At 43.7% G+C, this 22,009-nt stretch overlaps 1 protein-coding gene across 4 annotated transcripts in view; it reads left to right on the top strand.

Annotated features, from left to right (window-relative positions):
• Nucleotides 1–22,009, top strand: part of SLC7A1 (solute carrier family 7 member 1) — an 86,236-nt gene that overhangs the window by 45,508 nt on the left and 18,719 nt on the right. For all 4 annotated transcript variants that reach the window (XM_071553190.1, XM_071553201.1, XM_071553172.1 and 1 more), the window contains exons 2-5: nt 12,371–12,754; nt 16,845–17,003; nt 19,221–19,395; nt 21,291–21,415. In XM_071553190.1, the coding sequence (XP_071409291.1) occupies nt 12,385–12,754; nt 16,845–17,003; nt 19,221–19,395; nt 21,291–21,415 (829 nt within the window). In that variant the 5' untranslated portion in view covers nt 12,371–12,384. The remainder of the gene's footprint in view (nt 1–12,370; nt 12,755–16,844; nt 17,004–19,220; nt 19,396–21,290; nt 21,416–22,009) is intronic.

A 22,009-nucleotide genomic window follows, 5' to 3' on the forward strand; every position in this document is an offset into this window, starting at 1 on the left:
GTGCAGGTTTTGAGGCAAACCAGGCTTTTCCATGAAGGACAGGGAGGTGCAGGTGACAATTCCAATAAATTCAGAAATCTGAGTAAAATTTTAGCCTTCAAATTGGGCAACTACTAGGCTGATGGGGTTAAATAAAAAGTAGATGGCAAATCTTTTTTTTTGTTCATGGAAGTTAATCTCTTCTGTAAGTTGCCTTGTGCTTCTGAGGGAGCCAGAACAAGCTCTCTTCATGGAGAGATGTGAGTTTGCAAGGGCTGGCTTTCTGCCACGCAAGCGGCACAGTAGAGTGTGAGGCTGGCTACAAGGTAATGCCTTCCTTTGTGTGGAATGAGGCTGAGTCTGCACTGTATTTTGCAGCAGTCTCATGGCGAGGCTTAGGCCAAATCTGCCAACTTTTTGCATTTCTAACCTCCTGGTATCCTTTCATCATCTCTGCTCTTGCTGCTCCTTCAGCTCTCATATCCCCGAGCTTTCTGCCCAAATCCTTCTTTGGGTTGGCCAGCATGGAACCTTATGTTGAGAGGGAACAAGATCCCTCTGCATTGGCAGCATTGAGACCTGAAATATGCCTTGTGGTCTGGCTCAAAGTTTGGCTGGTTAGTGTCATCTTTGCTTCTTTTTTGGGGAAAAAAAACCCTAATCCCCCACAAACCATCAGCAAGTCTTAATTTGATCCCAGAAAGGAGTGGGAAGCCTTTTGGTACACGTTTGAGAGAAGTTCTGAGATATGAAATGTGGACACCTCTTTTCCCCAGCCCTTCCCTGTCAGCAGCCTTATGGCTTTGAATGTTTAGTTAGGTGGAGGCAGAACTCTCCTTAGACAATAGCTCTCCTGTCAGGGAGCAGGAAGGAGCTGAATGGTGAACTTGTGCCTAAGAAAAGAGTATTTACTCAAGGCAAAAAAAACCTTCCACACCTACCTAACTGTAAAATTTAATTGCACATCAGTGTTTTACCTCTTTCTGGTAAGATTTATTTAGATAGAATGTATCAAAATAGAGGTTTGATATCTCTATGTGAAAACAGAAGTGGTTAGTTGCCCCACTGACATACTGATTAAAAATCATGTTCTTATCATTTACCATGTTGTGTACTTATTTTAGACTTAAATGCCAAAAATGGATGCAATTTTCTAAGGCATTTTGTTGTAAATACATCAGTTTAGGAGCTATGAAGTCTTTACTGCAATGTCTTGTGGGATTATTTGCAAAACTCTTCTGAGACAGTTTTTTTCCACACAGACTAGGAATCCCATTTTATATTGCCTTTTTTTTTAATGCCCCTTTTTTTTTAAAATTAGTTGGGCTCTCCTGTCCTTCTGAATAAGGGATTTTACTGCTCTGGTGGGGTGTAGCACTGAGCAACTGTAGAAGACAGGCAGGATTGGGTCAAACACTGAAACCAAAGCTGGTGATTTATGGAGTGTGAAGTTTTAACAGCAGGTAAGAGTGTGGGTGAAGCTGCCATGGAAACCGAGTGTAGTGCTTGCGAAAGCCCTACAAACTCTGAATCACTGCTATTCCTAAGCATTAGTTCATTTTTACCCACTCTCAACTCTTGACGGTGAGAGGGTCGCTGCTGGGAAGGGAAGGAATGTGGGAAGATGATGCAATGTGAGCACCATGTTGCAAGCCTGAAGACAGCATGGGTAGCAGTGTTGGCCAGGGTGGGCAGTCGTGGCTGGGATGGTTTGATCTCAGGCCAGGAGTGTCTGCCCACCACCCTGCCATGGTGAGGGGAGGTGAGTGTGGTGTCCATCATCCCTGCACGTGCTGGCTCTGTTCCTGCAGGGAACCAGGAAGGGTGCCAGGTAGCACCGGAGGGGTGCCAGGTGGCTTTTATCACTTGCCCTCTCTTTGTCCCTCACACAGCCCCATACTTTATCTCCTCTGCTCCACCACCTCGCACCATCCTCAGCCCCTATTTTTCTATTGGTGTATGCCTGGACTACCATAATATGGACACATCCTGTAGTCCTGGCAACCAGGCTCCATGGCTACCCTGCCCAACCTACTTCCCATTCCAAAATGACAGTCCCAGGTGAGGCGTGTCTTGGACTGGCAGGGAAGGGAGTCGTTAATTGTCAGCAAGGTAAAACACTGCCATATCCATGTTACATTGGGAGTGTGGCCATACCAGTGGTGCTCAACAGGACCCTCTGCCTTGGATTGGGCTGCCCAGACTGCCTCATTTAGGGCTTCCTCCTGAGGGAGCTCCTCATGCTGTTCCAGGCAGCCAGGGCATCAGTGGCCCATCCAAGTCGGCACTCTTGTCTCCTTTGGCATTAGTGACCCTGGTTAGTGGGGTATGTCTGGTCAAAGGGCAGTATTAGTTTGATCAGCATTCAGTCATTACTGTTGTTCCAGTGTGCATCAGCACACTGTCTCTCAGGGAAAGGCCTTGCTGAGGAACGCTCCAGTGGGAATTAGCTGGAATAACCACCCCTGAAACTGCAGACACACATCACCCTCTCTGCTGCAGGAGAGTATGTGCTTGCACACAGCAGCCAGAGGGGATGTGAAGTGCTTGTCTGTGCCTGCAATGACAAACATGTGAGGCTTGGAATGAGCTGATCCCTCTCCAGCCCTTGGATTATGGCTGGAATGTGGGAATACTGAGACTAAAAGCAAAACATTTTAGCTCCTTTCATGCTAGCCTTCTCTTTCATAGGGTGTAAATAATTTTTGCAGAATGCTTTAGTATTAGCTCTGTAGTCATGCAAGTGCCCTCAGAAGGTTATTACATATTTTTGAATTCATCTGGCATGTCCAATGAGAAATTAACTTTGGTTTCTTCAGAAAAGGGAAGTTTTTCTTAATTATTCTGCTATGTTGAGTCACTATCCAACAGCCATATCAGAGTGCAGGGCTGGCAGGTTTGACTTGGAGTTCTGCCTGGGGCAAGCCCTTGAATGGCCTGCAAATCAGTGGAAAAACTCCTAAATTAATACATATATATTCTAATGACTTTGTTTTGATTGCATAAGCCTAAAGGAGTGATGTAACATACTTTGATGTTTCATAGAATCTTAGAATTATTTGGATTGGAACAGACCTTTTAAGATCCATGTAGTCCAATCCACCTGTGCTGGGATTGCTCAAAGCCCCATCCATTCTGACTCTGAGTGCTTATTTTTGCATACACAGTTATGCAAGGATAGCAAAACCTATCTCAGAAGCCTGGAATCATCTTGGCATAAGGTACAGGCAGCTCTGTGACTTGACCACGTACAATTTCTGCTCTCCTTCCTCCCTGAACGAGTGTGTGCCCAGCACAGGCTGAGCTCTCCCTTGTGTGAGCAGTTCCTCTGAGGTTTGTTACAGAGCATGTCCTCTGAAAAAGCATTTCCACTTTGTGCAGAGAAACAACGTGCCTGCTTTCCCAGTAAAGGGATCCTTTACTTCAAGTGAGTACCCATTATGCTAACAGCAAAAGTTTTTAAGTGGGACAGCAGTGCTGGTGCATCAGTGCTGGGAGTGTGCCTGTTTGAGAAACATCTGACCGACAGACATGCTGGTTCATGGGCATGGCCAAACACAGGTCCATGCTCCAGCCTGTCACCCAGGCAGGATGCTCATGGCTTGCTTGGCAAGGGTGGCCAGGGTCTGCTGCTGCCCCATGGCTCTGTCTCCTCCAGCTGGAGCTGTCGCTGCTGGCCTCCACCTGCTCTGCACTGCTGAGTGACATAGCAAGATCCACTGACTTGTACCCACTTTGTTCTGTCTGTTGTTCACACCTTGAAAATCCCCTTGGCTCTCCCTTTTATCCTTGTGAAATGACAGTGTTCAGGGAAGTCTTCCTTCCTTCCATGTGTCAGTCTCATTGGATGTGTCTCCTGTCTGTACAGGATAGTGTTTGTTGTTCCCTGTGAAGGTTAAGGTTCTTAATGTTTTGTTTGTTTCCCCACTATTGTTTTAATAACAAACCAACTTCTGTCTCTGTCTAACTTGCTTCCTTATCCCCTAAGGGACATTTCCCACCTTTTATTTTTCCAAGGTTTCTTGTCCGGGGACCATGACTGGAGCATGCTGAATGATGTGGCCAGGAGTTTTAGCTAAGCAGAGATTTCTCTTCATTTTATCTGACTTTAAGGCGAGAGAAACACACTTACTTAATATTGTTTCCCAGAGCATAAGTTTCTTTCTGCTCAACACCAAGGCTGAGTCTCTGGCAGACTGTGGGTTACTTCAGTTGAATCCCTGGCAGTCTGTCTCAGGCTCTCATTTGGGGAGTGTAATTATCAGTGGAGATCCCCTTGGGTTTTATGACAAATTGAGGGAGTTAAATCAAGCAATTTTCTTGCAAAGTGTAATTTGAAGTCATGCTGAGGAACTGTTTGAGGATACTGTTTAGACCTGGTGGGAGACTTTTCAATTAAATGCTTTTTCATCAAAAAATGGTGATTCATGCAATTAGAGAGCTGTGATGCCCTTTGGTTAGGCAGGAAGACATTTCCTCAACTTTTTGATCTCTGAGGTGTTGTGGATGGCAAATAAAGCATTGTCCTCCTCCAAACATCTGGGTGCTATTTTGAGCTGACAGGAGATCTTCAGCAGCTGAAATCTGAAATATGGGCTAAAAGGGCAGAGAGCGCCAGAGGCACCTTTTGCTGGATGATACTTCTTGCAGGAGAATTCATCCTGGAAAATGTTGCATGCCTCTCCTGTGCCCTGTCTGCTGTCTGCAGTGGTTTGCCATCCAGTCAGCTGTAGGCACAATGTTGAGTTCATTTCAGTGTTGCCGTTTTTCAGCACAATACCCCAGGTGGTTATTCTGATACAGCTACAGGGTGACACGCAGTAGCCTGGGAGAGGAATATCTGATTTCATGATTTAACCCTGCCAAAGTAAACATGCTGTCTGGCTGCACCTGAGTCTTCTCTGCCTTGAGGCAAGGTGCACTATATGCAGTTTGTGTGTAAAAGGTATTTCTCTAACCTGTTCTTGCAACGCTTGGGCAGTATCCCATCCCAGTCTTTCATTGTGCCTGCAGTTGCAAAGCAATCGTCACATCAAATTCCCCACTGCAAATTAAGCATGGGAGGGTGTGTGTTTCTGCAGTAGCTAAGGAGAGGAATTCACGTCTACCCAACTCTTACCTGTTGAGTGGCTTATTGTGTGCCACTTTTGGTGTTAATCACAGCTGGAGCTTTGTGGGGAAGAAAGGGCATCACAACTTCCATTTCAGAGATTTTAAAGGTTGGATTCTGAGAGTTTGAACCATTCCTCTCATGACTTTCACAGCAGAAACCTCTCTCCTTTATTTTGGTCAAAAGCAACTGCTTACTTCAAAATGGGTTTTGTGTATCATCACAAATAACGCAGATGGAGTTTTCTGCAGGTATTGAGACAAAAGGTTAAAGTTTGCCTGCTTCGAAATTTTGGGGAAGTTGAGATTTCTTGTCTGTCGTGGGGAAAAGGATGGTCTTTGCCATCTCAGAAGTTGTGCTGGAATGAGAGAGTATTTTTTTGACCTTCATGCAGCCGGTAGCTGTAATAGTTTGGAAAGCAGCTGGGTGAGCTGCAGCACCCTGACATTCTCCCAAAGTGGTATTAAAGCATCAGCACCTTCTTCATGTCCAGTGGGACTTGGTGTTCACTTCAGTAACTCATTGCTGGTAATTGGGTGGCACAGGGATTAGAGACAGCAGCTCACTGCTGCTTTTCCAATGGAAGAAATCCTCCAGGTCTATGAGACACCTGGAGAGGAGCAGGAGAGACTATCTTGGAAATGTCCCTAATGCTCAGGAGCTTGATGAACAGAAACCTGCACAATAGCCAGCCATCTCTGACAGTGGGCTGATCCCCCAGCAGCACCTCTCTCCCATGATGGTAAAGGATCTGCACTCAAGAGAGGAGAGTAACATGGTCACCTTCATATGGGCAGTGTGCCATTAAGCAGGTAAATTAAGACTGTGTTGCATATTCACACGTGTGTGCCCTTATCTGCATTTAGCGTGAGTTTGTATTTAACTGGATGGCCTCCTTCTGAGTAGAAAATGCCTTGCTTGTGGCTGATCTTGGTTTTTAATGACAGAATTGGCAAAGCATATAAAATTAATGCCCATATATGTATACTCTGATTTAATCTAGATTAATGTATATTGAGATATATGCACTCATGTGAAAAAGAACAAAGATAAAAATATTATAATTAAGGCGGTAACAATTTAACAGCTCATGGACAATACACTCCTTGTCTGGTTAAAATATTTCAGCAGAATAGCATCTTTACGCACAGTGAAACAAATGCAAAGTATTACAGCTATTTTGGTGGCTTTTGACTTGGACTCCTTTCCATTTGCTGCTATGGTGAGATACAATCCAGCTTCTCATAATGTGAATGCTTTGCCATGCCTTTGATTTCATCAGCCTTTTTGGTGGTGGCTAGTATCTGCAAATGGCTACAATCATGGCCTCTGAGTCTGTTCTCAGCACTTGTCCCAAGTGTGTCTTCTCTTAACTGCCTGCCTCGCCCAGCACAGCTGATGGGGATACTTGCAGCAGCTTCAGGGACACAGCCAGATGCACCTTAGGGTCTGATGCCATGTCCTTTGCTTCTGTTTCTAAATGTCTTGAGATAGGTGTTCCAATGTCAGCTGGGATAGTTCAGCGTCTTCTGTAACCATCTTGTCACTTGTTGCAGAGTAAAATAACAAAGTATTGGAGATTTTCAAGACAAGACATTTTGGAAGGACATACCTAACACAATCTCTACTTTGTACAGTAATGGATCGGACCCAGGACTCATGTGCCTTGGTGACTGTTGGCTTTCTGAATGATGCTTCAAAAAACATTCAGTGGTTCTAGTTTGGTCCCTTACAACATGATCTGTACATTTAGGAGTCTCCAGACAAATCGGACACCCCAAAAATATCTGTAATGCTCACAGCAATAATAGGAATTGAAATTTTCCATCTCTTCTTTTTCTATGTAGGACTTCTCTGTGAATGATGCAACCTTGGGGATGGAAGTAGCAAAATGAGCCTTTTGGAAAGGGCTTCCAAGTGGGTTTGTTTCCCATGTGTTAATCAGAAAGTTGACATCATCACTACATACTTGTTCAGGGAGCTGACTGTGTTTAAACTAAAAATACAGCATCAAAACTTTTCCACATTGTCAAATATATCAACGTAGTGCAAGCACAAGCTCTTTGTTCTGTAGACTAGTAGCAGTGATGGTATAGCTCTATGGGGGATATTTTTCCTCAGCTTCCTTTTGGTCTTCAACAAATGCGAGAGTGCCCACAGGACATTGTGAGAGAAAGGTACTGGTGGGAGTAGACATTTTCCATGCATTTCAAAATGGATATAAGCATTTGTGGGACAATGTTGAATCAGAATTTCTGCTCACGCTTCCTCCAAGGAGGTTCCTGGGAAGTTCGTTAGATGTGTAATGGGGTCAGGCTTAGGTTTTCTTCTTTTCTTAGTAAAAACCTCCTTGTTCTGCTTAATCAGCTTTAACTCTATGCTCTTCTGTAACATGGAGAAGAAAAGGGTCAGGAGCAGCAGTGTTTTGAAATAAGTAAGGAGTGGTTTTTCAGAAGCTGAAACAATTTAATTGTTGAGGAAATGATAGTACTGCTTATGTAAAATGGTGTCCTGTCAGCTTGTTTTTTTATGTTTAGCTGGACAGATGTTTGTTATGGTTTACTTTTCACTGTTAACCACGTGCAAGATTGCTTATTTTCTTATGGGTTTGTTTTGAAGAATGTTGTTTTTAAAAATGTTGTTAATGGGGAAGGAAATCTATCGACCTGATACAATAGGTGTGTTAGCCACTAGATAAGAGGAAGAAGAATATCTTATTTTATTTGAAAATACAATAAAGTTAAGGCACAAGAATTTGGACAGGGAACAAAAGTAACAAACATAAAGTGCATTGTAAATAAAAGGCAAGGACCAGTAGCTGGGTGGAAATTGTCTGCTATTGAAGTCAGTGGGAGCTTTGCCATTGACTTCAGTGGGACAGAATTTCACCCAAGGATGTGGCCTCTGCCCCAGGGTCCGCCTTGCTAAGTTATCTAAGTGTGTCATTGCTTCCCACTGCTCTCAAAGACCTCATCTCCTGCTGAAACATGAAGGTACGCAGAGCCTTGGGGTGAAGGCATTTCCTACCCAGCATCTGAGTGGTTGGAGCTCACAGCTCAGTGTTTCTTATTGGAGAAACTGGAGCTAAAGCAGGGGTGAGAGCTTGGGATATGCAGAACAGAGCTAATCAATGTTCATTCAGATCAAGTTTCCTCAATTTGAAGGTAGTTACGTACCATCAGGTAACATTTCTGGAATAATTTTGATTCGTTTATGTTATTAGGACTGCTTTATAGCACAGGAATACTGACTGTAGATTCAAAAAAGGGCTCATCCTTTCAAGTGGGTTTGGGAGTGGGAGTGAGAGGAACCAGCCCAGAACATGTTTCCTCACTTCAAAGGCAAGAATTACTGTTTCAGAAAGCGAAATCACAGCTGGATCCAACTTCTAAGAAGGGAAAAATAATTATCTCTGCCAAAATCACTCTTTGATACAATTGCAAAGATAACAAATGATGCAGAGGAAAGGTTTTGGGCAAAGGTGTAATGGCCCCTGTACTGCATCCTGCAAAAGCAGAAGATAGTCCTCCTGAAAACAATCTCACTTGTCTTCATTGAAGGTCTCTTTGTCAAGCTACAGTGAATATAATTGAAAGTGAAGGGTTGCTTTGGTACCTGCTATTTCAAAAGCAATGAAAACATGTAAGAAGTGCTTAGGATGGGAATCAGTTGTCTGTGAGATGAGTGACAGTGCGAGTGCCACAAAACGCAGCTAAGTGTGGGTACTGTGTCCTGCATGCAGCTCTCTGTTACCTGCAGGCTATGGGAAGCATTTTATTCACAACAGAGATGCTCAGACTTTGAGATGCTTCTTGGGCAGGAGGAAGTTGATATCTTGATCTGGAGATGAGCTAGGAGAGCACCCTCTGCTGGCATTAAGCCAATTACAGGATGTTGGTCTTAATTTCCAGTTCTGTCATAATTAAATAACCCCTCTCCTAAACAAATTATCCATAAGAAGCAGTTCTGCTTTATTCTTGATAGCTGTAGTGCAGCTGTGAATACTTGAAGATATGCTGGAGGGGGCTTCAGAATGAAACAATTTTGAAACGTATTTCTTGTGGGATACTCTTGAGTGACACATAAACTTAAAGTAAATTGCTAGATTTTTTTTCCCTAAAGAATAAACTGAACACCCGCTGGCCCCTTGGCAAAACTTTATGAAGTTCATGCACTGGTCATTCCTCCCTGCACTAAGGGGCCATTTCTGTCTTGGGGCCATTACCTCTCTCCAGCCTTGTTGTTGCCAAAGGAGTGATTTTTCATGATGTGACAAGGAAGGGCATTTGGTACCAGATACACCTTCATTTTCAGTGCAGAGCTAAAACACCCTTTGGTTTGGGACTACTAAGTCATACTTGTTTTGCAAGACACCAGATTTAGTTAAGGTGAATGGCTCTGTAAGAAGTAAAAAGTCTACCATTATTATTAGGTAGCATGTTTTTGAAGCCAGAAAGTCCTTGAGCCAAATCTTGAAAGAGGCTTAGCATTCACGGCATCTTGAGTTTCACTGGTGGTGGAAGGAGGAGGAAGAGCGGCTCTCACCTGCAGGGAACCTTGGTCCACCTCCACCTAGGGGCACTTCCCTAGACTAAGATAATGTCAGACTGCACAGCCTGACCTCTGCCTTTTGCTTTTGTCCACCACAGAGCATGTCCTTGGAGCTTTGTGTGTTGTGTAGGGCAGTAGGTTGCTCACATTCTGCAAGCACATGAATCATTAGTGCCATCTAGCAATTACAGTCAGCCCCATTCTTCTTGTGTGGGAATTGTAGAAACCCACGTGTTGATGAATGAGCACATCACAAACCTTTTCCTTCAGTACATTACATGATCCAACCATGCAAGATACCCTCCTCCCTCATCTTGCTTTTCCACATAAGAAATGTTCAACACCTTGTAGGATGAAATCCAGGATGCTCAGCAAGGTTGATGTCAGCTTGGAGGTCCAGAACCCAAGGAACACAAAACATTGCATAAATTACTGGGATCTGGGAAGGCCTGGCTCTGTAGTGTTACCAGGGATTAATATGTCTGAGGAAAATCTCTGAGTTTCTCCAGCATTCTCCTATGGTTTGTCCATTTCAGCCTCAGAGGTCTATCTGGTCTTGACTGGGACTCTGTGCAAAGGGCATGTGAGCCCTGCACACCTGCACTACATCTCTGTAGACCTCACTGGCTCATCACTCAGCTTCTCCCTGAGCTGGTCCATCTCTGTTTTAGTTTCTTTATTAATAGCCTCAGCTGGAACTTTCGTGTAGTCTTCTGTGTTGCTTCTAACTCCTCTATATGGGCCATTGAATGTCTAAATGTTGCCATAAATACTGACTTAGCAAAAGTAAACTGTTTTTCAGCTGTTCATTGGCATGTCTTGATGTTTCTGTACCTCAGAATAACTCCTTGTTTGTCCTAAAATCCAGAGTGTGGTTCTGTGTCAAACTGGTCTTGTCTTTCACACTAACTTTGGAAAATAAATTCATCAGCACATCTCCTGTGTGTGTCTTGCTTACAGCTGCAGTTTATGGCAGGGATTTTTTTTTGTTTTATTTGCAGGGATTTTTTTGTATCTTTTGCAGCATTTTTTCTTGGTGCGTGGCACTGGGATTCTTCATGTTTCCTGGCGCTCCAGGCTGAATGTCAACCATCACCAGTGCTGAGCAGAGAGGATGAGTTAGCCCCATTGCCGTGGTCTTCATAGGACTTGTCCTAGAAAGCAACAAGATTCATAGGGAATGCTTCAGTGCCACACCCTTTTGTCTGTTTAACCCAGTTCAAAGTTCAGGACTGTCCTGTCCCTGCTTTGGGGAGGTGGGCAGGTGTCCAGCCAAAGGCAATCCTGGCTGGCATTGATTTGTGTAAGGTTGAAGTGGGAAGGAGTCTGCATGTACAATCTGACATATGAATGCACTTACATAGAGACTTAGGTCTGCCTTCCTACTGAAGGGAGAAAGATAGTTTTCTCTCTTTGCACTGGAAACTCCCATGGTTAGTGAAATGAGGTTTTTGTAAGATTGGCCTAAAACTTGCCTTTCTCCATTTGTCTAAATCCATGTCTGTTGGGAGTATGTTTGAGAGCTGTTGGTGGGAGACAATTTCTGTCACAGTGGGGCTTGTTAATCCTCAGCCCTGTTCCTGCAGTTGTAATTACTTTCTCATAGTGGGGGAGTTAGCGTAGAGCCAAGAAAAAGGGATTTAAGCCAGGACTTAAGACTGATGTCTTAGAAAAGTGAAGAGAATTTTTGGTTTTGTCATTGATGCTATAGTGAGAAAACTGAAGCATGGATTTAACAGCTGACTCAATCAAGTTTCATAGCATGTATTTTCCCACCTTTTGCGCTGGGTTTTAGCTGGAGCTGATGAAGTACCAGTCTCACTGAACCATATTGTAAATGACATTTAATAATATTTTTACCTACTGATTACTCTCGTCATAGTATAGATGTTAGTGTGCAGTGTGTACTGCTGGAAAGTGTATGCCTCAGTCCAGCATGGCATCTAAATGAAAGAACCTTTTCCTCTCCCGTAATTAACAAAGAAACATTTTTAAAGCCTTGTTATTGAAGCCAGTGTTAATGTTGTAGTGCAGATATCAGGGTTGGGCCCTTGAAGCTACAGAATGCTGCCTGAGATGGAAGATGGAGGCTGTATCACACAGCCTGTAGATTTTTAGAGGAAAGCAGTTGGTTCTGAGAATCTGATGTCTGTACAGCACATCTTACAGGAAAGGTTATCCTGGGGTAGCTATTCCTGCAGGCTGAGCACCCATCAGGTTGGGATGTGTTATGCATGCCCCTACAACGTTCTTGTATTTAAGTTCATCCCAGTAGTATCGGGTTTGTGCACTCCACAAGCTCTCTGCAGTGTTAACCAAAGTGTGATAAATGGGGTAACTGGGGCACTGACTTTTAAAGTACTCATGCCCAGATCAGGAAAACTCCTGAAATCTGAAAGATGGGCTTTTGTGGTTTTGGCTTGCCCATTTATGTGTTGACTGGGTGACTGTGGAGCAGGATGGAAGCTGGACTGGAGTGCCGCCTCTCTCCCAGGATTGTGCAGGCTTTGCAGCATGACTGGGAGTTGGAAGCAGAAAAGGCTTTGAGTTTGTTTGTTTTAATTCCCTGTGGTAAGTCTAGGTAAAATGCAAAAGGAGATGTTTACCATGTAAAAAGGTGGAAAGTGGGCAGGTGGGAAGGTAACAGGGCTTTAGCGTTGTACCTGTGCAGTGATGCTGTTTCAGGAGGGTATTCTGGTCTAGATAATCATAGCAGCATCTTTCTTGCAGGCTCAAACACGAAGATGGAGTGTCAGAAAATTACCAATTTTGGAAACCAGCTTCTTCGCCGGAAAAACGTGGACTGCACTCGAGAAGATAGTCGTCTCTCAAGATGCCTCAACACATTTGACTTGGTGGCTCTGGGTGTAGGCAGCACTTTGGGTGCAGGTGTCTATGTACTGGCTGGAGCTGTGGCACGGGTAAACGCAGGACCTGCCATCGTTATCTCCTTCTTGATTGCTGCCTTGGCTTCAGTGCTGGCCGGACTCTGCTACGGAGAATTTGGTGCCCGAGTTCCTAAGACGGGATCAGCTTATCTCTACAGCTACGTGACTGTGGGCGAGCTGTGGGCGTTCATCACAGGCTGGAATCTAATCCTCTCCTATGTTATTGGTAAGTATGGTAGGTGTGCTGCAACATCCTAGATTTAGTTCAGGGTGGTAGCCTGGTTTGTAAGGTCAGCCTTGTTTGGGTGCCTGTGCTACTGTTAACAAAATAGATGCTTCACTCTGGCACTCGCGAAGGATTTCAGGACTCGGCTGTGGATTGTGTTGGTGTCTCCTGACAGTCAGTGATGTGAGAGGTGTGCTGCCTGCTGAGGGTTTGTCCTCATGCAGACTTAGTGCTGCTGTGACTTCCTCCGAATCTCCACCTCATCCCTTTGGCATTCCCTGGCTGCTGCATACTTGCCAGGCTGCAAAAGCATGTTTCTTCTGCTGAGAAAGGAGCTGCTGATGGAAAGACGTTTTTATACAGAACATTTGTACTCACGGCTGATCAAGGATTAATTCTGGTTCCTTTGGGATCTATTTAAAGTATCTGGAGATCAGAGTTTTGTCTTGTGAATGGCTGCAGAATTAAGCTTAGGATGATCTGCAGGTTCACAGTCTGCAAAGTACAAACCAAATCCCTTCTAAGCCCTTGACTCCCACTAGAAGAGGCCCTGGATCAAGCTCAGAGCATGCGCTGTACAACTCAGCTGATAACATTAAAACTAAGCCACACTTTGCTAACTAAGGATTCATGTCTTTTCAAGCACATTCTGGGCAGGCTGCTTGTCATCATGCCTGCAATTAAGGCTGCAACTGACTTGCCAGTAAAGAGTGAAAACTTGCTTCTTCAGGTGAAAACTGATTGTATGCTAAATTATTAAAGGAAGGTTTTTGTTTTTAATGCATTTTATGGGATATATAAGTATTACTTTGGAATTTAGTTTCCATGATGCTTGGAGGGTAAGATCAGATCAAGAAGAGTGTAGTGGCATAGCAGCTGGTTGTCTGAGATTGTGCTGGCTCTGCTTTATGTGTTACCTGAAACATTTTCCTCCTCTCTTCCTCTTTTTTCTTTTTTGGTAAAAATAAAAGAAATAAATGAGGAGGTGAAAAACCAGAGTCAATTAAACTCATCTCCGTAGGAAATCTGAGTCCTGTGGTTCTTTTGTGAATAACACTCACTGCAAGGAGGGGATAAAAATAATTTTTAAAAAATCATATAATTTCCTCCTGACTTCTAAAATGGACTCTGCTTAGGCTACATATAGGAAAATTGAACAGACTTCTTGGTGATTTTAATTCTGTTCCAGAAAGGTAATGATAAATTCTTTGTGCTTCTCATCTGGTTGGTTTTGGGACCCTTCCCACCATGATACTGGATGACCAAAATGACTGGCATAGCTGTGGATGCTGTCCCAAAACCTGCAAATGCATGATGAAAAGATTTTCCTACTGAATATTACATGCCCAGGATCTGGGCTCAGAGTGATATTTCTGAGACTTTTGTTTTACCCTCTTATAATGGATTTTGAACGACTGCCTCAGTTTTTATTTCAGAGTTGGCTGCTCAGTGTATTATCACAAGGCAGAAAATTCAGTAAAATTAAGTAGGTATCCATGAATGTATTCAAACACAGCTTTGTTACTTTTATTTTAGTCCTATGTCAAAAATGTGTCTTTGTGAACTGCCTTCTTCTTAATTTGTGAGAAAGGGTGGCTAAGGAGGAAAAACAGTTGAGAGAGGATATGAGGTGTAGGGGGCCTCTATTTCTTTATCTTATCCAGCATTTCTGTTAGTGCTAATTGCCCCTCTTGTGAGCAAGGACAACTGCCAGCAGCTTCAGGGGTGTGGAGGAGAAAGATATGTTAGCAGGCACAGGTTGCACTTCAGAACCAGGGGTTGAGAGGGGCAAAAAGCCAATTTTTTTCTCAATTGTGCTGAAAAAATACCAAGCAGTGCCACTGAGACTGAGCTTGCACCTCTAAGGGGCTCAGTCAACTTGGTGTTTTCATGCTGAGGTTCTCAGGCATTTATTGAGAAAAAGTATTGTGGGGGTGGGGAAAGAAATCCTGTGGTCCCGCAATGAGTGGCCAATAGCTTCTAATTAATTCAAGTGACTTGGTTTAAGGGCAAGCTGGTGTGGGGTCTTGGAGGTGGATGATGGGAAAAAATGGGCATGAAACTGATCAGTTATGGTGTAGAGAGAAGGGAGGAGGTGTCCAGGACTAGGATCTGGTGTGAACTTTCTTTTGGGATTATTTGATTTTGGGGAACCATGCCACGTTGTGAGACACATTTCAGAAACTGGAAACTGGTGGGAGCTGGTAGTATGATAAGTAACAGCATCCTGGTGAGTGGCTGCTGCTGGGGATTCTGGGCACCTGGTGAATTCCTAGCTTGTGCCTGTTTCTGCAGTGAGTCCAGCATATGAGCTCGATAGTTCTCCTGGGAGTGGTGAGCTGCAGGCAGGACCCAGATCAAATTTCATGAAGTTATGCTGACCCAGAAATAGTATATCCTGGGTACAGGCTGAATGTCTTTGCACTGTGCTCTCTAGCAACAGCAAGATATTATCCAGGTCTCTGTGATGTTGGAAGAATGTCAGATTTCCCCTGCTTCTCTCAAGGCTGTTCATTAGAGAGACTTCAGGATGAATGGCTGATAACTACGTGGAACTGGCATCTAATGTTACATATACAGAAGCTGGTTGTTCCTGTCCTAGAACATGAAATACTAGAGCTAGGACAAAAAAAATAGCACTAAAATAGTCTTTTTGCTTAAATTGTGCCAAAGTTAGTCTGAAAATTTATAATGTGATATTACAATAACTTTTGGGATTTTTCAAGATCAAATTGATGGCAATGATGTCCCACCTCATTAAAGGTGTTCACACTGTGCCCTTTGCTGTCTTGGTGAGAAGAGTCTCCAAACAGTTCTGTTCTGCAGCTTATTTTTATGCTGTTGCAAAGCTGGATTGGGGCGGGGAGTGTTCCCAGTTGTGCTGCTGGTGCTGCCTGCCACTGCTGCCGAGGATTTAGCTGTAGGTGAGCACAGACATTGTTTGACATGTTTGCAGGTGCCGGAATTGGGACTTGAACACCCACTCACAGGTGAGTGTGTCAGAACAAACTGTTCTGGGTGGAAGGGGGCCCCTGATGGCATCCTCTGAGGAACTGCTTTGCAAACCAAAACGAAACCAACCTCTTTTTTTTTAATTAGATAATTATGTACAGTAGTAATTATATCGTATAATTAGGTTCAGTTATATATAGTGTACTGTATAAGACATTTGGAGTATAATGGTAGCCGCTTCAACACAAGAGATAGAGAAGTTGGCTTTTACCCAAAACTACTTATTTTACAAAATGCTGTCACTGCCTGGTGGTAGCTCTTCATCCTTACTATTTCAGTCCTCTGAAATTACACTTATGGCCCAGACAATCTCCCCAACTTGGTCATTCTGAGACCACAGGTTGAGTCTTCACACCAGCAAGCTGCATGTGGTTGGGTGCTCTCAGAACTGCGGCGCAGAGTGGACCCAGAGGGCAAAGTCTGAGCACTTGCTGTAAGCAGGAGTCATGCCACTTGTTGGGATCATCACCAGCATCCTCCAGTAGGCTGACTTATGCTCAGATAACCTGTGAATTGTATCTAAGGATTTATCCAGAGCAGACCCGTGTGTTGCCGGAGTGCAGAGTGGGCAAGTGGTGTGGTCCAGGCCCTGGTGCTCCAGCATCGTGCTGCTGGAGGGCAGCTGGCTTGTGAAAGGTCCCTCTGCTTGGGCTGCCGTCACCTAGCTGGGGCTGCCAGGGACCTCTGCCTGTACCACACTTGGACCAGTCTGGTAAAAAAATTACCAAGTTTGAGGAAAGCTCAGGCTGCTGGGGGTGTAAGGAAAAGGTCAGTCTAGGCAGTATCTAGGGCAAAGCTAAGTTTTATGAAGAAGCCAAAATAAAGGGATTTTTTTCATCTTGTCAGCTGGGCATCAGTCTGAGACCCACCACCTGTGTGTGTTGCCATCAGAGCAGTTGCCAGGCATGAACACAGGCTGTGGGCTGGATATGTGGAGGAAAGGCTACTCCCAGCACCTGGGAGCAACATGTAATGTTACTGTGACGCCCTCCATGGCAAAAAGCCTTGCAAGGTGCCCCTAGTTTGGAACATGTGCCAACCACAAAGGGTGATCTCTGTCCTTTCTGTCCTCTGCCAGGAACCTCAAGTGTGGCCAGAGCCTGGAGTGCAACGTTTGATGAAATCATAGGGAAGCACATTGAACTATTTTGTGAAAAGTACATGACTATGGATGCTCCAGGAGTGCTAGCAAAATACCCAGACATCTTTGCCGTGGTGATCATCTTCATCCTAACAGGTGAAACACTGTGGGGGGGGGTGTGAGTCTTGAACTTCCTCTGTAATTTCATTGCTTGCTTTTAGAATGAGCATGAAGCCCTGATTTATTTTGGACAACATATTAAAGACTCTTTCTTTGCCACAAGTGTTGGATTGACCTACATAGCTGCTGTGGAGTTAGCACAGGGCATAGCCTGTTTACAAGGTTTTTAATGAGAGGGGAGCATTTTCAGTATTTTTTGAGACACTTTTAAAACCTTCAATCAAATTTTATATAAGGAGGAAAAGAAAAGATGACTTGTTATCCTCAATCAGGTATGGAAGTTTAATCTTTCCCTCCACAAATCCTATTATACAAGAATTTCATACAGTTGGTCTATTAACCTTATTCCTGCTTTGATAAACTGCCAATTTTTGGTGCCTTGAGATAGAAAATTGAGGAAAAAACCCCAGACTCAGGTACTACTGTTTTGTTTTTTTAAAAAATACATATGGGCTTCAGTTTGCAGAAGTGAATACAAGAGTCTGGAGAACTAAATGTGTGATAAACAGTCAGAGCCTCTTTCTTTTTTTTTTTCCTAAAAATGTGCCAAGTCTTTGATCATAATTTGGAAGAGTTTTGAAAACTTGTAAGATCAAAATCCTTCTGAGTGTTTACCTCTACTCCAACTGGATCTTGCAAAGCATTACTAAATTTAGGCAAATTTAAAAGATTACACTTCTTACATATTCCTCTGTGGTTTTCAGAAAGCAGAAGCTGCAGTGCTACACTTGCAAGGTTCATTTTCCCCTCTGATCAAAATGGCCTTTTCACAGTGTGGGCTATGCTCATAGGTACAGGCCTCATAAGCAAGGGATGCTTTGGCATCTGAGTTTGCATTTGGATCTATATCAAGGGCTGCTGAAGTCAATAGCAGCCCTTTGTTGTCAGGATGACATCTGGATGGGAGAGAAGATTTTCCTCATTGTTCATTTGTATATAATAGGAACTGCCCTAATTTCAAATTAGGATCTGGCCTTTCATGTCAGACAAAATTTACAAAATTGAACACTCCTTACTTTAATGTTACCAAGGTGTGAAATTACACAGATTACTGAAGCTTTATGCCCCTACATGAAGCAAATTCCCTGGATTTGCATAAAATATGCAAACCATTCTTTTCAAAAAAAAACCCGCTGAAGGAGCAGCTTAGTCTCAAATACAAGCACCACAAGTTTATTTCTACTTGCACTATCTTCAGCTTCAGATTTCTACAAGGTACCTTACAAGTTTTTGTGGGCAGGTGAGCAGTCTTATCAGGTGCTTCCTTGATACAGCTGTATCACCTTATTTCTTGTCCTAAAAGAAGGAAAGGTGAGTGCACAGGATGCTCCCCTCTCCTTGAAGTCCCTTGGAGTAGCAGTAAAAGGACACTGTGTTGTGCTCCTCTTCTCCCTCAGGCCTTGTATGAAGTTTTTTTTACCTTCAGTGTCAGCCTTAGGTTTGGAGTAAAGATTTCGGTTCTTAAAAATCAGGCACCTAAAGAGCAGATGCAAGTTACAAGAGCCCAGGAGCTAAGCTATGTCTCAGTGACATTCTGTTTGACAAAGTCGGTAACCATGCTCATCTTAAGACCAGACTGAAATCCTCCTCTTGCCGAACTCACTGGCACAGCTCCTGCTGATGTAAAGGGTAGCAGGATTCCCAAGATGCCACCTTCTTCCGTGTCTTCAGCACTAGAAGTAGCTACTAAAAGTAGAATCCTCCTGGATTTGGTCCAGACTCAGGTTTCCCCCTCTTTCTAAGGAAAGTTGAATGTTGTTCATAACTTCGGCATTTGGCCAAGACCTCTAAGATGGTGTTCCTTCATGAAAAACCACATGGGGTGCTTGCTCCAGGTCTTTGGATGGAGTTTGAGACTGTGTCTAGGTGGCAGAGCGTAGTGGCATGAGGTGACCAGAGCTGGTGTTGAATGCACTAGAAGCAGTTTAACTGTGTTAGCAAAGCACTTTACCAGAGGCACGTGCCACATGGCATGTGGGTGGGAAGATGTGTCACATTCTGTAGTAGTAATGTCTGAAGTTCTCATTCTACTTCTGTGTGAGTTAAACCTGGACTACTTGGTTTTGTGGAGAAACGAGGTGTGGCAAGTTGGGCAGAGCACAGCATGAACAGAGTTGGGCTATGTCTGTGAGTCCCCAGTGCCTGCTCTTGGTGGCAAAATATGTGACTGCTGATATGCCATGTTTTCTCCAGGGCTTTTAATTTTTGGTGTGAAGGAATCTGCTCTGGTGAACAAAGTGTTCACCTGCATCAACATCCTTGTCCTCGGCTTCGTTGTGATCTCTGGCTTCGTGAAAGGGTCTGTTAAAAACTGGCATCTGACTGAACTGGACATTTACAACACCAGCCACAGCATTTATGGAAACAAGTAGGTTGGATCTTTTCTTCTCATCTCATCAGCTGGTGCATTTTCAACAGCAAGTTTGTAAGGGGGGATTGTGGAGTGAATTAAAAAACCAATGAATGGGATGGCTGCCGCCTTTGCCAAATACCTTAGAGGCAAAGTTGGCTTTGGTGGGTGTTTGCTGAAAGCAGGCTGTGCTAATGGGCTAAAATTGCTAAGAATATGCTGTGTCTACGTGGGCCCTGCTGTGGAACTGCCCATTTCTAGTCCCATGTCCAATGACACCCAAATTTGAGAGAAAAGAGCTCTTTAGACAACCTGCTACTCAAGGCTACACCAGGCTGGCTCTGATGCCTGTATGAAGCCATGTCCAAGTATAGCTGTGTACTTTCTTTGGACACTTGAGCAAGATCCTTGGGGCATTATTGTACCTTTTGGAGACCTTGTCCTAAATGCCTCAATAAGATGAAGGCAAATTGCAGATTATTTTAGTGCATTGCAGCAAGCATAACACAAATCTGTTTTTAATGACATTTTTCTATTGGCCAAAAATCAGTCATCCTATACAAGATTAAAATTAAGGAGCTTACAAGGCTTACCAGTAAGACAAAGCTATTCATTTTTGCTTGAGACTGTACAACACAGAATGAGGGCCTCTAAATATCTCCACATATATCAGCTCAGTCCTGGCTTGCTATCTAAACCCTTTATGCTGGCCTGCAAGGAAGCACAGTTTGGCAGTCGGTTGAGATTCATAAATGTTGTTTGGGTCAAATTTAGCTGGCGTAAAAGCCACTTCTTGAACGTCTGCAAAATTCAACCTGCTGCAAACAAATTGCTTCAGTAGGACAGGTCCCTCCTTCTTCCTTGCTGCTATTCCCATGCAAGGAGCAATTAGTGCAATAGTTTGAATGTGTAGCTGTAGGTCTTTGGCCTCTAGCACTCAGTATTTTTGTAAAATCCGTCTGGGGTTTACTTTACTTTGTCACTGTTTCCAGACTAATCAATATTTGGGTTGTGTTCTGCAGGCCAGTTTTTATCTAAGTCTCAACAGAGTTTGTAAGAGAGAGTTCAGATGCTTACACCACATAAGACTTGCAGATTTGGGATTTACTTTACTTTAATTGCCTTAATTCGTCTTTACAAAGGCTTTTCACTGAGAAAAGTGGCTTAAGCCTCTTGAACTGAAGGATATGTTTTTTATATGTCACTCAACACAGATACATGGATCTGGAGTCCCAGTCCAGAGTGCACTGGGATCAGCATATGTCTGTGTGTTGACTTAAATGAACTTTGGATAAGACCCAGTGAAGCGTTTGGTGTGTCAGGGAGTCAGACTCCACTCCTTCCTTAGGGCTGCAAGCTTGACTTGAGTATGAGCTTGGCACAAGGAATTCTGGAGCTGATGGAAGATTGAGTGGATTTTAGACAGTCATTGCACTCTGCATTCCTCATGTCTACTCACCCACACTTCATCCTAGTACCTCTTAGGTGAAAAGTGTGTGGTTTGCATGTTTCTCAGTCTTCAGCTTTTAGAATTACATGTTGTGCTTTTTCAAAAGCTTCTATCTAAATGAATACATATATTAAACACATGCAGTAATATTAGGAGAGAATTTTTAATATTCATGGTATTTTCTCCTTGTATTAGCCAAGACATATTTATCCACCCCACAAAACAGGTGGTGGGAATGAGCCAGGAACCATTTTTGTTCGGTGCATTCCCAAGGCTGTTGCAGGCCAGTACAAAGCTCAGCAGTGGGTAGGGCTTAGCATTTGCCTGGTATTGGTATGCTAGCATGTGAAAGGGAGAGCCTGTTCCTTCAAAATTTAGCCTTGGATTTTTTTATGAGCTATGTGAATAGCTTTGTTGCCCCATGTAAGCAGGAACACTTCTAACCCAGTGCCATGCCTTTTAGTCAAACACAGGAAGAAAAGCTCTACGGTGTTGGAGGGTTTATGCCCTATGGATGGAAAGGAGTCCTCTCAGGGGCAGCCACATGTTTTTATGCTTTTGTGGGATTTGACTGTATTGCTACTACAGGTAAGAACCTGGTTATGAACCTGGTTGTTGGTAGGTTGACTTTCAGAAATGTTGCAGAGCACAGATAATAGGGAATTCAGGACACGACATTTGTCATCCCTCTGAACCTCAGCTCAAAGTAAACTTTTGGCTCAGCTGCTCCTAACAGTGAAAGTGCTGAGTTTGTCCAGGTCCCTGGATGCTTGAGGGCTGACTCTACTTCCTGTGGCAGGCAGACAGACTGCAAAACCCACAAGCTTCCTCCCTCCTTTGCTTGCATGGCCCAGTCTTATGGGTGGTCACTGAGGGTCCAGGTCAGACTCCACAGAAAACATGTCCAGTTTTACCAGTTAGGCAAACAGGGAAGGCCCACGTTGAAGCACCTGGCATGACTGAGAAAGTTTGAGCCTCTAACTCGAAGGGATGCTTTAATCAGAAGGTTATTCTGGAATAGGGTTCCTCAGTTCCTTCAGCTGAAGAAGCTTTGATGACTTGGAGTATTTGAAGAGCCAAAGAAAGAGGAAGCCCCTGGGGAGTCATCTGCACCCTAAAGCTGTGCCTCAGAATCAGGGGAAATTTTTATCTCTAAAGGTTAAGAGATCTCATTTAGAGAGA

The sequence above is a fragment of the Pithys albifrons genome, chromosome 1, assembly GCF_047495875.1.
Source record: "Pithys albifrons albifrons isolate INPA30051 chromosome 1, PitAlb_v1, whole genome shotgun sequence".
In the NCBI taxonomy this organism is placed as follows: Eukaryota; Metazoa; Chordata; class Aves; order Passeriformes; family Thamnophilidae; genus Pithys; species Pithys albifrons.